Genomic DNA, 19,675 nt, shown 5'->3' on the forward strand with positions numbered 1-19,675 from the left:
ATTCAATATACTTGTCTTCAATAGGTAGTGTGAAAGGGCACATAGCCAAGAAAATAGAACAACATTCAAAATATCCAAAAGGCCAATCATACACGAAAATGTTTTTCTGCTACATGAAAAAAGTAACACTCCAAATAGACAACATTTCTTACGTAAAAACAAATAAAAAATCTTTGAAGTTCAAAATCGAGTGTGAATTTCTAACGCTATATTTCTAGGGCATGGTCACATGGTTATATGTTGTCTATCAAATCCAATCCAAGAAAGAAAAAAACAGATAATAACAAGTCTACGCCGAGTGGTTTCCCACTATTACATAACATAAGTCGCAAGACAAGTTCCACATAAACAAAAAGAAAGATAAATATAATTAGAATAATTATTAAAATACATGCAGATAATATGTAAAATTTCGTATTATAATATCAAATATACAAAACATAACTTTCGTTATTATATAGTTTTATTTGATGTGTCTCCAATGATGTTGATAATCGTGTGTATGTACGTTAATGCATATGGTATATACTCTCCTAAGTCCTAACCATACTCTTTTTTCTTTTTCTCTTTTCCCCCTAATCATACTTTTCAACATGATTGAAGATTTATCTCCAGATTCTTTTTACTAAATTAAATAAATAAACTTTCTAAACATTTTATTTTATTTTATTTTATTTGTTGATGAGTGAAATTAAATCACGCGTGACATACATAATGGAGTTTTATTTTATTAGTGGTAGCAAACGATCGACATAAATATATTTTTGATAACCAGATCGACATATATATTGATCTAGAGACGGTGGATCAACGTCTTAGCAACAGAGGTGAGTTGGCTATATGCCAAGATATCGTCATAAACATCAGATGAATCTTTGAACTTGAGTTTTTGGAGATTTTCTTCGCAAGTCCGAGGATAGTTTAACGCAGTTTTCACCAATTCGTACGCTTTATCGTAATTAAGGGTTATCAAATCGATGTTGGCTCCTTGAAGTCGTAATTGTGCAATCGCAAAGCCTGTGACGCAATCTTTCAGAACATTCTCATTTGCTTCACCCTCTCCTTTCATCAACTTTAGACTCGTGACGGTGCTACAACCAAAAAAACAAATCAATAGTCGTTCCTATAATATATAAACCGCAAAATGTATTATTTTCCACTTGGAAAACGCTCTTCTTTCTTTGTAAAGTAAGTTTACCGTAGCAAAATTCACATTACACCAAAAGAAATACGTTACATTTTTTCGTGGTATGCTAATATTATTATGGAGGTAAAAATTTACAGGCAAAGTAATATTAATTCACATTTTTTCGTAGTATGTTAATTTTCGTAGCATATTAGTAATATTAATTTTGTGAAAACACATTAAAAATATTATTATTTGTACAATAATGATTAATGGTGTACATGGTGAAACTTACTTGATAAGAACATCAAGTTGAGATCCGAGACAGTGTATAATGATGTTGACAAGTCCAGCACGGTCGATATTGAAGGAGATTGGATCGGCTTCAAGACAGAAGAGGCATACGTTTTGGTATTCTGTGTGATTACACTCTGTCTTAATCAGCTCTTCGTCTGCTCTAGTCGACATCACAAGAAACAACAACAGCATAACCATGATCATGGGATTAGTCATTTCTCCCTAGTTCTTTTGATAATAGGTTTTTGCGTTTGATATTTGGTGGTGGTGATGCTTTGATCAGGAGGTGTTTACTACTTATTTAAACTACGAAACTTGAGATTTGATTGGTTCACGAGTCAGTATCTCATTAATGAGGGTTTATGAGGTGGTTGCTAGATTGTAACCTCTTTTTTGCCATTCATAGTGCAAGTTTCATTTAATCCAACACAATTAATTTAAGCTGCTAATCTTATTTTGCTCCTCTTGGGTAAATTATACGTGCTCATTAATTTTGACATCTGCCACATAAGAGACTTGTAGCTGCGTCTTAAGGTTTTGTCTAACCTACATTCCAGCAAAGTTCCAGCAAAGTGGATATGGGCTTTGATTTTCTAAGGTTCACAGATTTCGCAGATAAACCCATATTGGTGGCCCAGTGGGTTTGGCTTGTAGAGATAGTCTTTTCAAATATATAATTTCGATGGTTAAAAATCATAAATTTATAAATTTGAAGGTGCAACACAAAAAAGTTTTGCTAACTCAAATGAATATGCCATGAAGTCAAATTCTTAATCATCATACTTTTTGATAAGCAAGACTTCATAAAATCATGAAACATTCCACAACACAAACCTTAAATTGTAGATTATTGATGAACAACATTTTTGAACTGTCACTAAGGCACTAATTATCAGTAACTAAATCCACAATAGCATCAATATATTATTGCCTTGTTTCATTCCTCGTCGGTTGCTGAGGTGGCGGACCTCTGTATCCATATCCCGGTAGCGGTGGAGGCGGAGGCGGCATGTAACCATAAGGTCCATATCCATGTTGACTTGGTAGAGGCCAAGTTGGCGCATGGTGGTAACCTTAACTGAATATAACACATGTCCCATCGAACCGGTACGAAAAAGTTAAATGACCATTTATAAATATTAATATTAGAATTTAGGAAATTTAACATTATTTCGAAATATATTATTTACATTTCTGTTTATCCTAATTTCTATATAAGAGAATGTAAGTTGTAACACTATTTTTATGAGAGTCTATTATAATTTCTTCATATAAATATTTTGTGTTATTTACTCTCATCAAATGTATCATGGTATCAAAGTCTTGATCCAAATTCTTATGGGTTAACATTTTTTTATTTTCCGCCAAAAAACAAAAGAGAGACGTGATCTGAAATCATGATAAGTTTGATGAAACTAAAAAATACATAAGTTTTTAGGGAAGAATTATAATTTACTTTCATAAAAATAATGTTAACCCATAGGAGACCCATAAAAATTTTGATTAAGGCTCTGATACGATGTGGTATATAAGTTTTAAATTCACTTTTTCAATAACTGAATGTCAAATGGAAAATGCATCAGTTATTGATTTACTATAATTAGATTCATTATCAAATAACAAAAAATTCAAATTGTCCATCATTGATGAACAACATTTTTCATTTCACTAAGGCACTAACTGATTAATGACAATGCTGAAAAGAAATTATCGATAAATTTTGACTGATTATTGAAAAAAAGGAAAAAAATATTAGTGATTATTGAAATTTTGACTGATTATTGAAAAAAAGGAAGAAAATATTAGTGAGTCAAAAAAAGAAAGAAATTTTTTGACATTCATGAATGAAAAAAACATAAAATCCAATGCATTAATTTATAGATAAATTTAAAAATTGAAGATTTGGATGCATGTACAATATACAAAAGTGCATGTATTGGATTATATACACGGAAATATATAGACTTAGTTTCAAGAGAAATTCAGATTATATACACAAGGATCATTTACACAACAAGTTTTGATTTGGGATTGTGAGAAATGTGTTCGGTGAGTTTGTTTATTATATATGGAACTTGAGATATGGATGTTTTGGCCTTGCTTGATGATGAGTTTTGTTGATTTTGATACTTGACAGTTGACACCAAATTTTTTATTTTTTATTTTGTTTGCCATTTACCATGTTTTACCTAAACTCTTTCCCATTATTTATTTGATTCATACAACAAAAAGTTTTATAGATCTAGAAAACAACATCCCTATGATAAGTTCATGTAAATATGGGAAAGGAAATGTTTAGAGATAACAAAATGAAATAAAATTCAAAGATCATAACAATTTGCAACATCAGACACAATGTCTCCCACCATTAATCCACCAAAAAGTCCGGCTCCCAATCCAAGCCCAATCCCCATCTCCTTACGTTGTTGATACGAGGGACTTCCGTATCCATATCCCGACGACACATAACCGTACGGTCCATATCCTTGTCTCGGTGGTGGCGCATAGTTGTTAGCGTGACCGGTTTGCGCATAGTTATTAGCGTGACCGGTTTGCTCGGTCATCCCAGCGCCATATGATATTGGAAGAAGACCACGGCTAGAACCGGCGGCGAAAGGATGTCTCAAAAGATACGGCGGCTGAGGCAGCTTAGGAAACTCAATTGGCAATTCGGGTGGAGCCGAAGGTGCATGCTCGATTTGAGATGGTGCCGCGGAGTCTACACAACTCCGGTTAGTGATCACTGGAACATTTGGTTTAAACCGGTACGAGAAAGACAAAGAACCTGACCGTTTACCCGACGAAGTTCTCACCTGATACGACATCAGTTTCATCTCATGATCGTTACCATCACCGTTAAATGATGGTGTGGTTGCATTCAAGAGCTCAAGTAACGGGATGTTAACTCTTCCGATTTCTTTGTTGCCTAGGACTCGACGAGAGATTACTCTCATGACAAGTGACGAATGACCACCACGGGCTGACCTCTCGTCCACGGAAAATTTGATGGTTTGATTCCAAGTCGGGTTAGATCCACCATAACGATCAACCGTGGTTTTCGCCTTTTGTTTCTTTCGAGTATTCTCGCCGTTGATGGTGATGGCAGTGAAAACGTTCATTTTAGTGATGAGATTGACATTTAAAAGGTTTCTTGCGGAGTTGATGTTTAGCTCTAGAGTTAGATTCGCCATAACTGTGATGAGAGCTTGACATAAACTATGCGAGTCTAGCTTATAACGTTTTTTTAAAATAGTCAAATAAGCTAAATGTAGGAAAATGTAGTAAATGTTTTCTTGAGTAAATGGAAACAAAAGAATAAGAAATTTTAGCTGTCAAAAAAAAAAAAGAATAAGAAATTTTAAAAGGTAATCTTTATGAAATACAGTTCATCAAAATGAAATATTAAAAGTTGAGACCAATTTTAGTCTCATTTACAATTTTCATTACTACATGTAAGATACATACCTATATTGGATATAAACAAAAATATGATGACTCATTTGACATGAGGACAAATTTATTTGTTTCAAGGAAATTATCTTATTTAATGGTGTCAAAAAAACGAAAATATCATTTACAAATTAAAGGAGTACATAAAGAAAATTTGTTACAGCTATATAGTGAAATCAATAATGAGAATTAGTTAAATTTAGGGAGTCTTAAAACATAACACGTATCTTCGAGAATCGAGATATTGGTTCCTTGGCTCATTTTATCTCAATAAAATCGTAGTGTCTGTTCGCTTAAATTTACTGAAATATATATCATGTGTAAGTATTAATGTACTTCCAATTAAAATTTATCAGCAATGAGTTGAGATGCTAATATAGGCTCTTTCTCATTTTAGATGTAGGATTCCTAACTAGAATCTCTCAAAAACGAGGTCACCAAACGATTCAATTCCCCTTAGACTAAATTTACTGAAGCGGAGAGACCAAACCAAAATTCAACTTCACTAACATTTTTTTGGGTCATTGAGCGTAGGAGCTCCTAGAGATTCAATGAGTCCATGAGTCAATGAATGAATAGTCTTGATCACTAAAATGCACATCGTGATGATAGCACAATGTCGACCATAATAAATTGAAAAAAACATATACAAAAATGAAACACATAATAAATTACAAATATGTGACTGAGAGTAAAGTAAGAAAAAATTGTCTAATTTCGTTTCTTTAGTTTCGTTTTTGTTTTTTATTTAAACAACTAAGAGGTTTTGGGCCTAGGCACATATATTCGTTAAGACCAGGACCAAAGCATTTTAGTTACGTTTAGTTTTACAATTATTTGTTATCATAGCAATAGTTGATAAATCACATTTGCAATATAATGTATGGTCATGTAAACTCTTGTTATATTGAGAAAGGAGGATGTTATAAGAAAAAGAAACACACAAAAAAAGTTTAAAGCACACAACCTCACACTAAAAAATACAAAATGTCCATCAAATCTCTAGAGACGGCCACAGTCGTACCTAGTATGACGAATTTGATCACGACCAAACAAAAGTAACAACAAAGCTATAAACATTAGCCTCAGAACCTTTGATGACGTTTGTAGCGAACGTCCGGTCAAATAAGTCTGCACCGAAAGCCCGAGTAATCTCATCCTACGTTCATCCACATACTCATCAATAGCTTCTTCAATGTTTTTCATCGAACAATCCTTTAACAAGTCTCCGTGGTCCGGACCAACTTTCCTAGCTAGACACCTAGCTAAAACAACCGCATCCTCTAGCGCCGCTGAGCCGCCCTGTGCCAAGAACGGACCCATCACGTGCATCGCATCGCCGGCTACAGTCACTGTCCCACGACGAAATTTCCCTAACATGATTTCCGATGGCGCTCGGTACCTTAAGTGTGTGAGTGTTAATGACTCCACATTGCATATTTTTACCATTTCTTTCCAATCTTCAGACAAGTCATCGGCCCATTTTCGACACAGATTCGCAATCGATTCTTGATCTTTACCATTGTGATTATTGTCTTGCATATGTACTAGAAACCAAAAGACTTGATTATCCGTCAAAGGAAGCCTTCCTATTAAGACATTTCCTTGCTTTATCCTTAGAACCTCTTGTGGAAATCCATGGCCGTTTGGGTACTTAGTAAACCCTCTCACCGCACGACAAGCAAACGCCTTTTTCGGGTTTAACTGCAAATAATCACTGACGATAGAATTGGCACCATCGCATCCAATCAGGACCTATGAGAGAAGAAAAACATTATATTGCATAATTTATTTTATACTATTGAAAGCATACAAAAATAAATTCTTCAGTAAATGCAAAAGCCAAATGTAATATTTGCCTTTGAACAATTAATGTCTAAATAAACAATACTGATATTTACCTTGGCTTTGATGCTATTTCCATTGGCTAAGTGAACAACCGGAAACAACGTAGTTTTGTCCTGCTCAATAGAAACAATATGAGAACCGAACCGGATGGTTCCTTTCGGAAGGGCATCGGATAAGGCCTCAACAAGATCGTTCCTTTTAATACAACGAGCTTCGTCTCTGTTTTATTCAAAGTATTAAATATTCAAATCAATAACAAAGATTACAACAAATCAATAGAATAAACTGCATTAAAAACTAAATCAAAATACTCAAATTAACTCTATAGTTTTTATATTTATCATCTTCAATTTTAAGGATAGGAAAATTGTGACTTACACTATATTTGAAACGAATTCTCGTTTTTTTCCATTCTCAATCAACATGGTCCGTGCCCTGTTCATATCCAAGAAAGGTCCATAAATCAAAATTCTAAAACAAACATATAATGAATAATAAAGTTATGGTTAAAAAAGAATAATATTACTTACTTGTGAATAAGAGAAGAATTGAGACGAAGGCGATCACCAACGCCAAGCTGATCAAGGGCTCTCCAACCATTGGAGAGAGTTCCGATTCCAGCTCCTTCCGATCTCACTTTCTCTGCTCTCTCCAACACCACACTCTTTATTCCTTTCCTACATTTTAAAAAAAAAATATACACACCAAATATTAATTTACATATGGAATTCATAAAGTTTGAGTCTCATTACAAAATAAATTAATAACAAACCTATGAAGAGCAATGGAAGTGGCGAGACCAGCGATTCCGCCGCCGACGATAACTATTCCGATTTCCTCCATTTCAAAGCTGAGATTTTCAGATCTAAAGTTTTGTTTGGGTAGTTGTTTTAATATCTGTAGTCCTATAGGTAACATGTAGTATAGTGTTTTTAATTTATTTATATAGAGTAGAGGAACAGCGAAGACTTTTCATTAAGACAATTAAATTACTTGGGAGACAATCAATTTACGTGAGTGTGGTGGGTCTTTGCGAGTCAAACAAGCGCTCTTTGTTTATGAAGTAACTTGACCTGTTGACGCAAGCCTATGACGCCACTTACATTAACTCGGCTTTTGGATAAAACAACTAGTTCCATCCAATATCAATTTTGTGTACTTGTTGTAATGAGTGTGACTCAATACTTATCTTTTTGGCTTTTCCTAGTATATCAAAAATCTAAACTGACAAAAAAAAAATCGATCTTCTATACTATTAAACTTTTGATATATATAAGAATAAAGATGGGATCATCAAAAAAAACATCTTCGAATTGAGCCTTTGCAATTCTGGTTTTCTCTAGATAAGTTTTCTATCACCTCCATTGATTCAGCTTCTACATTTTGAGTGGGCTACTGGATAATTTGACATTTCTCTCTACATTTTCTTGGTTCTGTTTATGTTATAATGCAGACTTTAAGTCTTTTATCAACTAGGGTGGGGTTTTTGTAACACAAATGATATGGACTTCTCTTCCTTCATCAAAATATACGAAAAATGTATTTGAATAATTATTGATTATTTTTGGTCCAAAAAACTTGAATCCAGAATTATTAATTGGATTAAAATGTTTTTGAGAATATTTTTTTGCAGATGATACCGCCCATAATTTTCTTAAATAAGTTTTTGATTGGACTTCTTTTGTCTTTCACAACTCACAAGTGAGAAAGACTAATATCATAGTTCTTTTAATAATCGAACAAAAATTATCAGAAGCGAACAAACAGGAAACATTCGCAAGAACAATGAGTAACCAACCTCATGATACAATCATCTCACGAAGCACACAACTCTCGCAATTTAGACAGTTCGTACATAAGATAAATTTATAGACTGCCACAATCATATCGAGTATGACCAATTTGATCACGAAACAGAATCATCAACATAACTACAAGCAATAGCTTCCTAACCGGCGAAGAAGCTGCTATTAAACTACCGGTAAGATAAGTTTGTGTCGAAAGCCCCACGAGTCTACCTCTTCTTTCCCTAATGTACTCATCAATTGCTTCTTCTATTTGCATCCTTGAAGAGAAGGAAGATACATTAATTATACCGTCTTGACCTAAATTTAACTTCCTCCACAAGCATCTAGCCAAAACAACACCGTCCTCAAGCGCAGCCGAACATCCTTGTCCTAAGAATGGGCCCATTAGGTGCATACTGTCTCCGGCCAACTGTCACGGTGCCACGTCGGAATTTTCCAGACAGAACATCCCAAGGAGCACGGTACCTTAAACGGTTGATATACAAAGAGTCCATATCACAATTCTTCACCATCTCTTTCCACTCTTCTGAGAATTCGCGGACTGATGCTAGTGCCAATCTTGCGATATCCTCTTGATTTTTTAAGAAGTTTGAGTCTATTTATAAAACAAATTATAAATACGTTAGTGCGTTATATGAAAACAATAGAAGTCTATGTATAGTATGAAATGTAGCATGACCGGGTTATTAATTACCTTGGGGACAATTTCGCAAAACAACAAACCAAAAGACGAGTTTGTGAGTTATAGGAAGTCGTCCGCTTACGACGTTGTCCATCTTGATTCTTATAAACTCTTGTCGGAATCCATGGTCGTCCGGGTAATTTGTGAACCCTCTGATGGCCCGCGAACCGAGGTCTTTAGTCGGGTTTAATCCTAGAAATCTAGAGACTACAGAATTTGACCCATCGCAGCCAATCAAAACCTAAATTAAAAGAAAAGTATATTATCAAAATATATAAGACCCATGCATTTCATGCTAAACATGTTGCTTTCAGTGAAAAACAAACAAAACACAAACCATTAAAACCGATCACGACCCATAAATGTCACTGTCGGCTAATATAAAGTATATACTAAAAAAATTCCACTACGGCATCACCTCAATAATTGATCAATAAATATATCTACTGTTGTTAAAACGTGCCTTTGCTTTGATAGCTTCTCCCGTTTTTAACGTGCACAATCGGAAACGATTTTGTTTCGTCGAGCTTAACCGACAAAATATGGCAACCAAGCCGGAGAGTGCCAAGAGGAAGAGCATGAGCCAAAGCTCGAACCAAGTCGTTCCTTAGTACACCTCTTACTTCTCCATAGGATGCTGGTCCAACCGATTCTCTTCGTTTAATACCTTTCTCGATCAAAACATCTCTTATCCTGTTTTAGTACCATACCGGAAATCATTATAACTAGATAAGGTTAGTTAAAATATAAATATTTATATACTTACTGATGAATTGGGAGAGACTTAAGACGAAGCTAGCTTATCGGCGACACCAAGTTGTTGAAGAGCAAGCCAGCCGTTAGTCTGAATACCAAAATGCTGCTCCTTCCGATCTTACAGACTCTGATCTCTCCAACACAACGCTCTTTATGCCCTTCCTTTATAATCATATTTGTATGTTTAGTTAGTCAATAGTTCATGTATATGTTTTCTAATTTAAATTACCTTATAATTGAGAAAATGAGGAGATTATAGTGAACCTGTGAAGAGCAAGGGAAGTTGCAAGACCAGCAATGCCTCCTCCCACGATTACTATGTCCAATTCTTCCATTCTTCTATATTTGTATTTCCTCCAAATTTTATGATCGTTATGTCCTGCAATGTCGTGGACTTATATGTGGGGGTTGAAGCCACATGGCAATATGGCATGTCGTGGTTGTACCTTGACCCGCGTATTTTTCGTTATCTATACATATTCATTCACAGCGATTTTTATTGGTATTTGTCGATTCATATATCAATTAAACTGTGTATCACACAGATCGTTATATGAAACCAATTCTGAAGAGAGAAAAAAAAGAAAAGAAAAATTTAAGCCTTCTTGTGTTAGAATTACTAATTTTAATAATTTATTTAATATTTTTACTGTATTAGTGATTAAATGTATAATTTACTTAATCTTAGAAGTATATATATATATTTAAAACAATTATTTTCTTACACGTTATACAATATTTGTAATTAATTGTATTTATTTATATTAGAAATATATATACCTTTTTCTAAAATAATATATTTTTGTTTTGTCAATTGCCCTTATAATATTAGTAATTCATTGTATGATTTCCTTATAATATTTTTACACATGAAAAAATCTCTAACTAAACATCTTTTCAATAAACTACATGAACTATCAAATTTGTTATAACTTTCAGTTATCCTCCAAAGTCCAAATATTCAAAGTGAATTATTCATGGGTTGGATTTAACAAAAATAATAATTTCGAGGTTGAAATGACAATAGATATTTTTAAAACAAAGGACCAAAGTCGAAATAACAAAACTCATCGGCCGCATTAGGTTTGGTCCTAAATCCCTAAAACCCTAAAAAAACACAATCCCTCTTAGAAACAGAGAGCTTCTCTTCTTTCTCCATTATTCATCACTTTCTTCCCCGAAGATGCGTCCTTTAGACGAGACCGAGACAACCGTCGTCTTCGAGAAGCTCTTCAAATTCGTCGGCAACAACCTCAAGAAGATCGTCGAGAACCCATCAGACGAAGGACCCGAATCTACACCCGGCAGCTACTGCTTCCGCCTCCAGAAAAACAGAGTCTACTACGTCAGCGAAGCCCTCGTGAAGCGAGCCACAAACATCTCCAGGAAAAACCTAGTCTCCTTCGGAACCTGCATCGGGAAATACACTCACGCCGGTAGTTTCCATCTGACGATTATGTCACTCAATATCTTGGCGGCGAATGCTAAACACAAGGTATGGCTTAAACCCACTTCGGAGATGTCGTTTCTTTATGGGAACCATGTCTTGAAAGGTGGATTAGGGAGGATTACTGATAGTATTGTTCCTGGAGATGGTGTTGTTGTGTTCTCGATGTCTGATGTTCCGTTAGGGTTTGGGATTGCTGCGAAGAGTACACAGGATTGTAGGAAATTGGATCCTAATGGTATTGTTGTGCTTCATCAGGCTGATATTGGAGAGTATTTGAGGGGTGAAGATGACCTTTGAAAGTTTAAAGGTTTTGTCTTTGTTGTGTCTTAGTTTGATTCTGCTTGTTGCTTTGAGTTTTAAAGTATGTAGCTGTTACAAGTTTCGTGGAACTTGGTTCTGGATCTATGAAAGTCTCGATTTTTATAAATCTGTTTTTGAGGTGTTTTGTGAGACTCTTGAGTATGTAAAAGCTAAAAAATTTACATTCATATGCGAATTTTCAAATCTGTAACCTGATGATCAAGATTTGTATTGGAGACAGGTTGAGTTTCCTGATATTGCTTTGATTTTTATACTTAAAAGCTTCAAATTCTTCATCAAGCTTGAAACTTTGGAAATTTACATACATATGCTAATTTTCAAATCTGTAACCCTAATGATTCAGATATGTGTTGGAGACAGATTGATTATGCTGATTTTTGAGACAGATTGATTATGCTGATTTTTGAGACAGATTGATTATGCTGATTTTTCTTTGGTTTTATAGTCCAAAAGCTTCAAATTGTTTTCAAGCTTCAAACTTTGGCCTTTGAGTATTAAGGGTATGTGACTGTCACAAATTTTGTGGAACATGGTATTGTATCTATGAAAGTCTCAATTGTTCTCAAACAAGAGTATCGAGAAGCTACAATTGTAAGCTGATGAATCAGTTTTCTGTATGGAAACAGATTGCTTGCTTTGATTTAAAACTTCAAAACTTATTACTGGGCATATAGGTTGTGTACTGCTGCCAAATAATCTGGAGAAGAGATGTTTAAACCAATTAAGTTCTGAAATCTTTCTGAAACAGATTGCATAACTTTTTGGGAAAGATATTGAGGGTGTTCTTTGAATAAATATGTTGTACACTGAAAATTTCCCACATTAAGAGTAGGGGATTGATATTCATCATCTTTTCAAACGTAATCTTGTAAAGTTCAACTTCAACCCAAAGTCTTGGCCTTTGTACGTTTGTTCCTCACTTGGGAATTGGGATGCAAAGCTGTGTTGCAAAATGTTTAGAAATAATATTTACTGTTATATAGTTTTTCTGGTATCATTAGTCACAAAGCCCGTCTAGCTCAGTTGGTAGAGCGCAAGGCTCTTAACCTTGTGGTCGTGGGTTCGAGCCCCACGGTGGGCGCTTTGTTTTTGTTTTTTTAATCCAAATTTGATCATATTCTGATTTTAGTTTTGAGTACCTTGACTAGTGACTCTTGAGCATGTGTTTTATGCAAGTTTTAAGATATCCTCGCCTTTAATTACGCTACGTAGAATATGTGAATTAGTATGGTACACCCAAAGAAAGAACACAAATACTTTATATAATAATACAACATCCAAAGTCAAAACCTTACAATACATATGGTACCATTTTGTTCCCCTCTCTCTCTCTTTACTAATCTCTCTACTGAAGACTTTTGTCTCTGTTTGTCGCCTGTCTCCGCCAAAAGCTCTAAGTCTCTAACCATCACGTAGAGTAATTTGTTGTGTCTTCAATCCGTGCAATTAAATCCATGACAAACCGATATCCAGATTATGAGAACAAGTAGTAGCAAGATCCCAAGAACCACCAGTTTTATCTTCATGTTCTGGTACCACAATTTCCTCCTCACCTGTGTCCCTTGGTTTTCTTGTATTCCCGCGCCTTAAAGTATACAAATTAACCCTTACATTAAAATGGCTATCACAGAAAGTCTATGAATTTAATGTTTGGAGTCAAGTTTGCCTTTACCTGAGAGCGTAGATTCTCGGTCTTGTCAGTAAGAACTGTTAGATTTTCCCCTCTGTCGATTGCCTGAAAATGGATCAACAATATTGGAGGTGTATAAAGCACAGTGATTTTTGCAGACTTATCATTGTAAAAGGTAAAGCAAAGGAGAATGATTTGTTGCTTGTCTTAAGTGTGGAGAAAGACATAAGAGAGTCAAATGATGAGCATTACCTTGTCAATATTCTCCAACATTATACTTTTAACTTCTGAAACCTGAGCCTTGACTTTTATTAGTTTTTCAATCTCCTCTGCATGGTCAACAATATAATTCATGTGTTCCTTCATCACCGGCCTGCAATATTTTAATTTTACCATTACCTTGTATTCAATATATTATAGAACATTTTCCTCAAATATTGAAATGTTTTCTAAGTACCCGAACTCCTTGTTGAGACTTTTGGCGATAGCTGTACTTGCTTTTCCACCTCCATATCTCTTCTTGAAATCAGCTTTCACACGCTCCAGAAATGCGATCGAGATTTGCTTGCTAAGAGAATCTTTCGCCACAACACAATATGCTGAATAAGAAATTTCAAAGAGCCACCATATATAAGTGAAATGCAATCCAAACCATAACAAATTATTTTGAAACACATGTGTGTAGTTTCATCTCCAAACCATAACAAATACAACTACATACAGAAAGAAAGACACAAACATCTCCAATCCGCATCACGTAAAGGTATCACCAATAATAAGACGCGTAATGTATTCATCATAAAAACTAAACTACCAAACACTGAAAGAATTTTGAGACTGTTTAGTTACTAATTGAATCTCCCAAGAGAACAAACTCCACAAAAACATATCAAGATTCATGATTAGATAACACTTTACTTAATTTGTTGATGGAAAAAATTCTTTTTTGATTAGATATATGTGCTTAATTGGTATTTACAAAGTGGAAACCAAACAAAATCAGTAAAAAAGTTAAATCAATCTAAGCTCAAATCTCAATGGAACTAATACACAAAACACTGTTGTATCGCCAAGTAATGCGAATCCAATCTATGAAGATCCTGAAAATGCCTTAAGTTTCAGATGATGCATATCAGCTAACCCTGAGCTAGATCCATCAAAACCTTAATGGCTTCAAACTAAAAACATTGTTCGTTTCCAGAGAAGAAGATAGAGAGAGTGACAAACCGTAGCCATCTTCGACAAGGAAATTGAAGGTATGGTGATCGCAGTTGTAAGTGAACTTGCTGTTGCTGGAGGACGGAAGCTTCTGGAGACACTGAGCAGCAATAGACGGGAAATTGCCTGTGAATTCGGTATACTCGGCGAGGATCATAGTTCCTCTGGCGACGAAGCTATAGATAAACGATTCTTGACCCATTTTGAGTCGCCACCGAGTATGGAACCGAGTTGGCTCAGACAGAGAGAAAGAGAAAGAGAAAGAGAGTCTTTTTATTCTTTCTTTACCTTTGCTGCAAAGAAACCAAGTACTTTGCCCGTGACTCAACTCAACTACATTTCTTAGTTTTTATTTTTAATTTTCCTTTTTGTATACTAAATTAAATAATTTTTTCTTTTTTTGGTAGGAAAATTAAATATTTTTTTTCTTCATATTAAATTTGTGTTATTATTTATAAATCTAATACAATTCAAAAAAGCGAAGATGCATCTTAAATTTCGGCAGGAAATAAGTGTGAAATACTCACAAAGTCAATATCAATCTATGAAAACAATAGTATTTTGATGCTTTTTAAAACACAAAAAAATGTAAAACTTATGCATAGTGAATAAATGAAAAAGAAATGAATATACAGAATAAAATAAATTCTGGGGAAAACAACCCTATCACATAAAATAAATTTTGAAATGTTGTCATATTTTATTAATTTTTTGTTTTTTGAAATTTTGAGTGTGGCTCGCAACGACATCACTAATTTATTCTCATGTTTGTTTGTTTCTCACTTTACCAATCTCACTTACAGATCTTCCTTCTTCTTCCTCTTCCTCTTCTTCTTCCTTAAACCCTACAAGCTTCTACTCTATTGACAATTTGATTCCGAGTTTACATCGATAATGGCGGACCAAACCTCCGATTCAACATCTCCCGTGGCTCCTCTCTCCGTATCTTCTCCTACTGCTACTGTAAACTCTCTCAATTTCTCTTTAATCGCTTTAATTTTACGCTTCATGGACGCGGACGTAGTCTCGGAGCTCTAGGTTTCTGAATTTTAGGTTCAAAATGAGATTAATATAATTTGGTTTTTGATCTAATTTATCTAGGGTTTCGAGTTTAGATATGGCATTTCGGACCTAGATCTGTGTTTTGTCTGCAACTTCGAACATATCATTGTGTTCTGTATTCTCGATTCGAATTCAAGTGGTATAGTATAGAAGAAGGTTTCGTTTCTTCCGATTTTTGCCTGAAATTTTACTCTTATTACTGTGTATTTTTATGTTTTTGTTGGAATTGTCTGAATTTATCGTTCCACGGATTTAACAATTTCAGATTCTGATTACATTGATGTTGAGTTGATTCACATGCAAAGCTTTTTACCTTTGGTGGATCTTGGGCTATCACTGTGTAGTATCTCTTTAGATTTGAAGTCAGATTTGGATCGTGAGCCATTACTGTGTAGTATATCTTTAGTTCTGTGCAATTAACAACAATCTCACATTGGTCTTAAAGCATACTTTTCTTGTTTATATATATATATATAACAGGCTTATGATTTTGGTTTGTACAGCTTAAGAGTTATAATATCTGTTTCCCTGTGGAATTGTTTTTAAGTGGTTAAATTGAAATTGATGTTGATCTTGGTTGTTCTTTCTGCTGCAGAAGAAAGATAATACCAATCCTGTTGATTCGAAGCTCACGGTACGTCGCTGTGTTGTTAGATACTATTAGTGTTTTTAGTCAAATCTTCTGATCAAGCGGTTTTTCTCAAGTCTTGATTTCGTTTTATGTAGGAATTGAATGAATCAAGGGCTGAGTTACTAAACAGGATCCAGAATCTGAAACAGGTTTTAACACTTTCATTCTCATCTCTGACATTGTCATGTTGTTTTAGAACATCTGTTGTCTTTTTAAAACAAACCAATCTTTATATCTTATCGTCGCAGGACTTGCAAAGTTGGAGAGGTAAATTGGACACTCAAGTTAAAGTCTACCGTGAGGTGAGTTCCATATCTAGTCCTCTTTATCCATTTTGTGGTATCAAGCAAGAGAATTGCTGTTTTAGCCGGGATCAGTTTGAACTGTTTTGACATTCGATGTATACTCTTCCTTGGTTTTTTACAGGAGCTCTCTGGGCTAAAGAAGACTCTGAATCTTGAAGTTGAGCAGCTTCGTGAGGTATGTATGTATATTGAGCCAGCAGCCACATGAATATTTAAACGGTTTCTATTCATGATACATGTTTGATTCGTTTTGTCTCCATAAAAACTAGGAATTCAAAGATCTGAAAACTACCTTGAATCAACAGCAAGATGATGTTTCCGCTAGCCTGAAAAGCTTAGGCGTGAGTCTCTCGTGATACACTCTTCTTCCTAAAAGTATTTTCAATATTATAACCCAAAGAAAAGACCGGTTTTTAGACTTGCAGAAACTAATCTATGGTTCTCCTCCACGATTATCTGTTTTGTGCTTTGCAGCTACAAGATTCAAAAGAGCAAATTGATAAGAGAAGTGAGGTGACAGAAGAGAAAGTGGAAGCTCTATCGACTGATGATAATGCCAAAGAAGCAGAACATTAGATAATATGAAATTGTTTGTTCTTATGATATTCTCGCCACTACTGTTACCACTACCTTGAGATTGTACTAGTATGCTTAATATGTAGTTCCGCGGTTTAGTTGATTCTAATGATGCACCATGACACAATGGTTTGCTGCAGATTGATATGTCAACAAGTTGATACAGAACCAACTCGTGTACAGATCTCAAAACCGAGCTTCCTCCTCTGTTCTTGACACCATGATAGAGTGAAATTGTGAAATGAAGCTCCCAAATCAGATATTCAGAAATTTCCATAAACCAATGAACAAACCGGTTTGGTCTAGAATACAAAACCAACCTATTTCGAATAATTCGTTGATCATAATTTGCATTCTCCAAATTCAAAGAACATAGAAGCTTTTAATTTTAATAAATCGATCAATCAATGAACCAACAACCAAGCTTTTTTTATATATATATATATTCATCTTATTTCTTTTCATTCCTTTTTTTTTGGGGGGCAAAATTCTTTTCATTCATTCAAAATTTATCAATTCCACTAATTTCAAATTCGAGCCTTATATAAAATTTCTTTCATTTAGTTGGTAGCATATTCAAGTAAAATGCGTCACATATAATATTGTCATTCATCTCTTATCCTAATTTAATAAAAAATAAAAAGTCAAAAACGAAAATTTAGACTTTAGTGGGAAAAGCGCGTTAAACAACTTTTAGTGTCAAGTGGCATAAATCGTAAATAATATAAATCCTAGTGGCAATTTCAATAACTCATTCTCTTTTAAACCATTTCTTTCTCTTTCTTCAATAAAACTTTTGAAACCTCCAAAAAAAAAAACCTCAGAGAAAGAAGAAGAAAGAAACAATGAGAGGACTCTCCACAAAACCCGTTGCGATAATCATCGCAATTCTCACCGTCCACTTCTTATTCGCCGCCGTAACCTCCCAATCCTCCGGCGATTTCGTACCGATCGAGTCGAAATGCAACGGTACCATCGCCGAGTGCTCCTTATCCACGGCGGAGGAAGAGTTCGAGATGGACTCTGAGATCAACAGGCGTATTTTAGCAACAACGAAGTATATAAGCTACGGTGCGCTGAGGAGAAACACAGTTCCTTGCTCACGACGCGGCGCATCTTACTACAATTGCCGACGTGGAGCTCAGGCTAATCCTTACTCTCGTGGCTGTAGCGCTATTACTCGTTGCAGGCGATAATCTCTTTCTCTATGTACTTTAAAATTTTTACTCTCAAATTCTTTTGTTTTGATTTTTATACAATTTTTCAGATTATTATTTGTTTTGATTGGTGTTTACTATGTTTATACTTTGCATTGCAATATAGTTTCATACAGTCTCAATATAAGTTTGATATATGAACAGAAATATATATAGATGTATTATACATTTCTGATTAATATATCAAATGTTATGTATGGGTGCTTTTTGCATGTGCTGAAGAAAAAACCAGGTGTTCATATTGGAATTTATATGGATATTAAAATTGTAGTTGTTTCATTTTTTTTTGTATGAAGGGAAATATTTGTATGATTGGGGAAGAAATCAAATTTGGTATTTTCCTTATTTTATCGGGTTGAATAATGAGATAGTGTATTAAGAGAAATAGTATTAAATGTGGAGAAGTGGGAAAATAAGAGAAGAGGCAATAATTGGTATTTGGTTGGGGCCAACTAAAGGGGCAGCTTCACATGGCAAATACTTTCGCCAGAAACCACACACACGTGGCGTATTTATTACGTTTTTTTCTTCTTCTTATAATCTTATGTATTCGATTCATTTATTTAAAACTAATACAAATTACATTAAAGTCTATCAGCAATATGTCAAAAGAATCTGAGTCATGGAGCCACTTGGAGGAGAAAAATTGTCAAAACTCAAAAGAGAAGAAAACGTTACACAATGTAAAGATGATGAGAAAAGAAAATAGGGGGAAGACACTAAATTTACTCCCCATAATTAGAGGGAGGCTGATTTGGAGAAAAAATAGTCAAAACAAAATAACAAAGCATTGATATTCGAAGATACACTTTATTTGCTCCTCCGGGGTCCTCAAGGGGCTTTGTCACAGAGAAATAAAAACCAAAGTTTTGGAGAAAAGGGGTTTTGGACCGCAAACTCATACCTCATGACAAGCATAAACCAACTCATCACCAGTTGTTTATTGATTTATTCGATAATGATAGTCTTGTGACTACTTTTCTATCTAGTGTGTTTCTTTGAAACCTTGCAATTTTCAACATTTTAAACAACTTTTGTTTTTAGTTGTAAACGCAGGCTAAACATATCCTCTTTGAAAATATATTCACATTGGGCAAAAATAGACTGTTAAAAAATTTCTACCGACCTTTTTCATGTAAACACAAATGCGAAATAATCAAAGCCTAATACAGCTATGAGATTCGATTTTGATAAATCGATCAGTCTAACTATGGCTCCTATACTTTAACCTTTTCTAAATTCAAAATCTGAAAAAATAAAACCGGAATCAAACCCAAAAATGGAACAATGAACTTGGT

At 34.6% G+C, this 19,675-nt stretch overlaps 8 protein-coding genes, 1 long non-coding RNA gene and 1 other non-coding gene across 16 annotated transcripts; 4 read left to right on the forward strand and 6 right to left on the reverse strand.

Annotated features, from left to right (window-relative positions):
• Positions 1-609: 609 nt before the first annotated feature.
• Positions 610-1,706, reverse strand: AT4G15750 (Plant invertase/pectin methylesterase inhibitor superfamily protein). The gene is made up of 2 exons (NM_117666.3): positions 1,422-1,706; positions 610-1,091 (listed from the first exon to the last, which is right to left on the reverse strand). Exons 1-2 carry the CDS (start codon positions 1,637-1,639, stop codon positions 794-796), a joined length of 516 nt encoding a protein of 171 aa, NP_567474.1. The 5' UTR covers positions 1,640-1,706; the 3' UTR covers positions 610-793.
• Positions 1,707-3,744: 2,038 nt separating this feature from the next.
• On the reverse strand, positions 3,745-4,614 carry AT4G15755 (Calcium-dependent lipid-binding (CaLB domain) family protein; the record flags this gene model as incomplete). Its single annotated transcript, NM_148335.1, has 1 exon — positions 3,745-4,614. The coding sequence occupies one exon, from the start codon at positions 4,612-4,614 to the stop codon at positions 3,745-3,747; it is 870 nt and encodes a 289-aa protein (NP_680701.1).
• A 1,125-nt stretch (positions 4,615-5,739) lies between these two features.
• Positions 5,740-7,860, reverse strand: MO1 (monooxygenase 1). Of its 2 annotated transcripts, none has more exons than NM_117667.9 (5): positions 7,494-7,860; positions 7,252-7,398; positions 7,100-7,156; positions 6,775-6,940; positions 5,740-6,628 (listed from the first exon to the last, which is right to left on the reverse strand). In NM_117667.9, the coding sequence occupies exons 1-5, from the start codon at positions 7,637-7,639 to the stop codon at positions 5,876-5,878; spliced, it is 1,269 nt and encodes a 422-aa protein (NP_193311.6). In that variant the 5' UTR covers positions 7,640-7,860; the 3' UTR covers positions 5,740-5,875. The 2 variants fall into 2 exon arrangements, with proteins under 2 accessions (NP_193311.6, NP_001190738.2); NM_001203809.1 differs by having other exon boundaries at positions 5,763-6,628; positions 7,100-7,192; positions 7,494-7,781.
• A 510-nt stretch (positions 7,861-8,370) lies between these two features.
• AT4G15765 (FAD/NAD(P)-binding oxidoreductase family protein) lies at positions 8,371-10,542 on the reverse strand (the record flags this gene model as incomplete). 5 transcript variants are annotated; one of them, NM_001341074.1, is made up of 5 exons in its annotated part: positions 8,372-9,124; positions 9,224-9,452; positions 9,675-9,904; positions 9,978-10,129; positions 10,232-10,525. In NM_001341074.1, the coding sequence occupies 3 exons, from the start codon at positions 9,789-9,791 to the stop codon at positions 8,874-8,876; spliced, it is 597 nt and encodes a 198-aa protein (NP_001328980.1). In that variant the 3' UTR covers positions 8,372-8,873. The 5 variants fall into 5 exon arrangements, with proteins under 5 accessions (NP_001328979.1, NP_001328977.1, NP_001328978.1 ...); NM_148336.4 differs by having other exon boundaries at positions 8,495-9,124; positions 9,706-9,904; positions 10,064-10,129; positions 10,232-10,302; NM_001341073.1 differs by having other exon boundaries at positions 8,371-9,124; positions 9,675-10,129; positions 10,232-10,542.
• Positions 10,543-10,985: 443 nt separating this feature from the next.
• On the forward strand, positions 10,986-12,035 carry AT4G15770 (RNA binding protein). Its single transcript, NM_117668.6, has one exon. The coding sequence runs from the start codon at positions 11,151-11,153 to the stop codon at positions 11,712-11,714; it is 564 nt and encodes a 187-aa protein (NP_193312.5). The 5' UTR covers positions 10,986-11,150; the 3' UTR covers positions 11,715-12,035.
• A 711-nt stretch (positions 12,036-12,746) lies between these two features.
• AT4G15775 lies at positions 12,747-12,819 on the forward strand. The gene has a single exon. It is a non-coding gene; the product is annotated as a tRNA-Lys (tRNA).
• Positions 12,820-12,909: 90 nt separating this feature from the next.
• Positions 12,910-14,920, reverse strand: VAMP724 (vesicle-associated membrane protein 724). Its single transcript, NM_117669.8, is given in 5 exon segments — positions 12,910-13,323; positions 13,411-13,473; positions 13,621-13,741; positions 13,826-13,967; positions 14,596-14,920. Coding segments are annotated over 5 exon segments (555 nt in total). The 5' UTR covers positions 14,789-14,920; the 3' UTR covers positions 12,910-13,287.
• Positions 14,921-15,273: 353 nt separating this feature from the next.
• Positions 15,274-17,435, forward strand: AT4G15790 (uveal autoantigen with coiled-coil/ankyrin). 2 transcript variants are annotated; one of them, NM_117670.9, is made up of 7 exons: positions 15,274-15,549; positions 16,244-16,282; positions 16,375-16,428; positions 16,528-16,581; positions 16,706-16,759; positions 16,854-16,925; positions 17,059-17,435. In NM_117670.9, exons 1-7 carry the CDS (start codon positions 15,481-15,483, stop codon positions 17,158-17,160), a joined length of 444 nt encoding a protein of 147 aa, NP_567475.5. In that variant the 5' UTR covers positions 15,274-15,480; the 3' UTR covers positions 17,161-17,435. The 2 variants fall into 2 exon arrangements, with proteins under 2 accessions (NP_567475.5, NP_001328180.1); NM_001341075.1 differs by having other exon boundaries at positions 16,375-16,581; positions 17,059-17,357.
• Positions 17,436-17,877: 442 nt separating this feature from the next.
• Positions 17,878-19,086, forward strand: RALFL33 (ralf-like 33). The gene has a single exon (NM_117672.2). It carries the CDS (start codon positions 18,006-18,008, stop codon positions 18,354-18,356), a length of 351 nt encoding a protein of 116 aa, NP_567476.1. The 5' UTR covers positions 17,878-18,005; the 3' UTR covers positions 18,357-19,086.
• On the reverse strand, positions 18,792-19,226 carry AT4G06335. Its single transcript, NR_142000.1, has one exon. It is a non-coding gene; the product is annotated as an other RNA (long non-coding RNA).
• Positions 19,227-19,675: the final 449 nt, after the last annotated feature.

Source organism: Arabidopsis thaliana, chromosome 4 (assembly GCF_000001735.4).
Source record: "Arabidopsis thaliana chromosome 4, partial sequence".
Classification (NCBI taxonomy): domain Eukaryota; kingdom Viridiplantae; phylum Streptophyta; class Magnoliopsida; order Brassicales; family Brassicaceae; genus Arabidopsis; species Arabidopsis thaliana.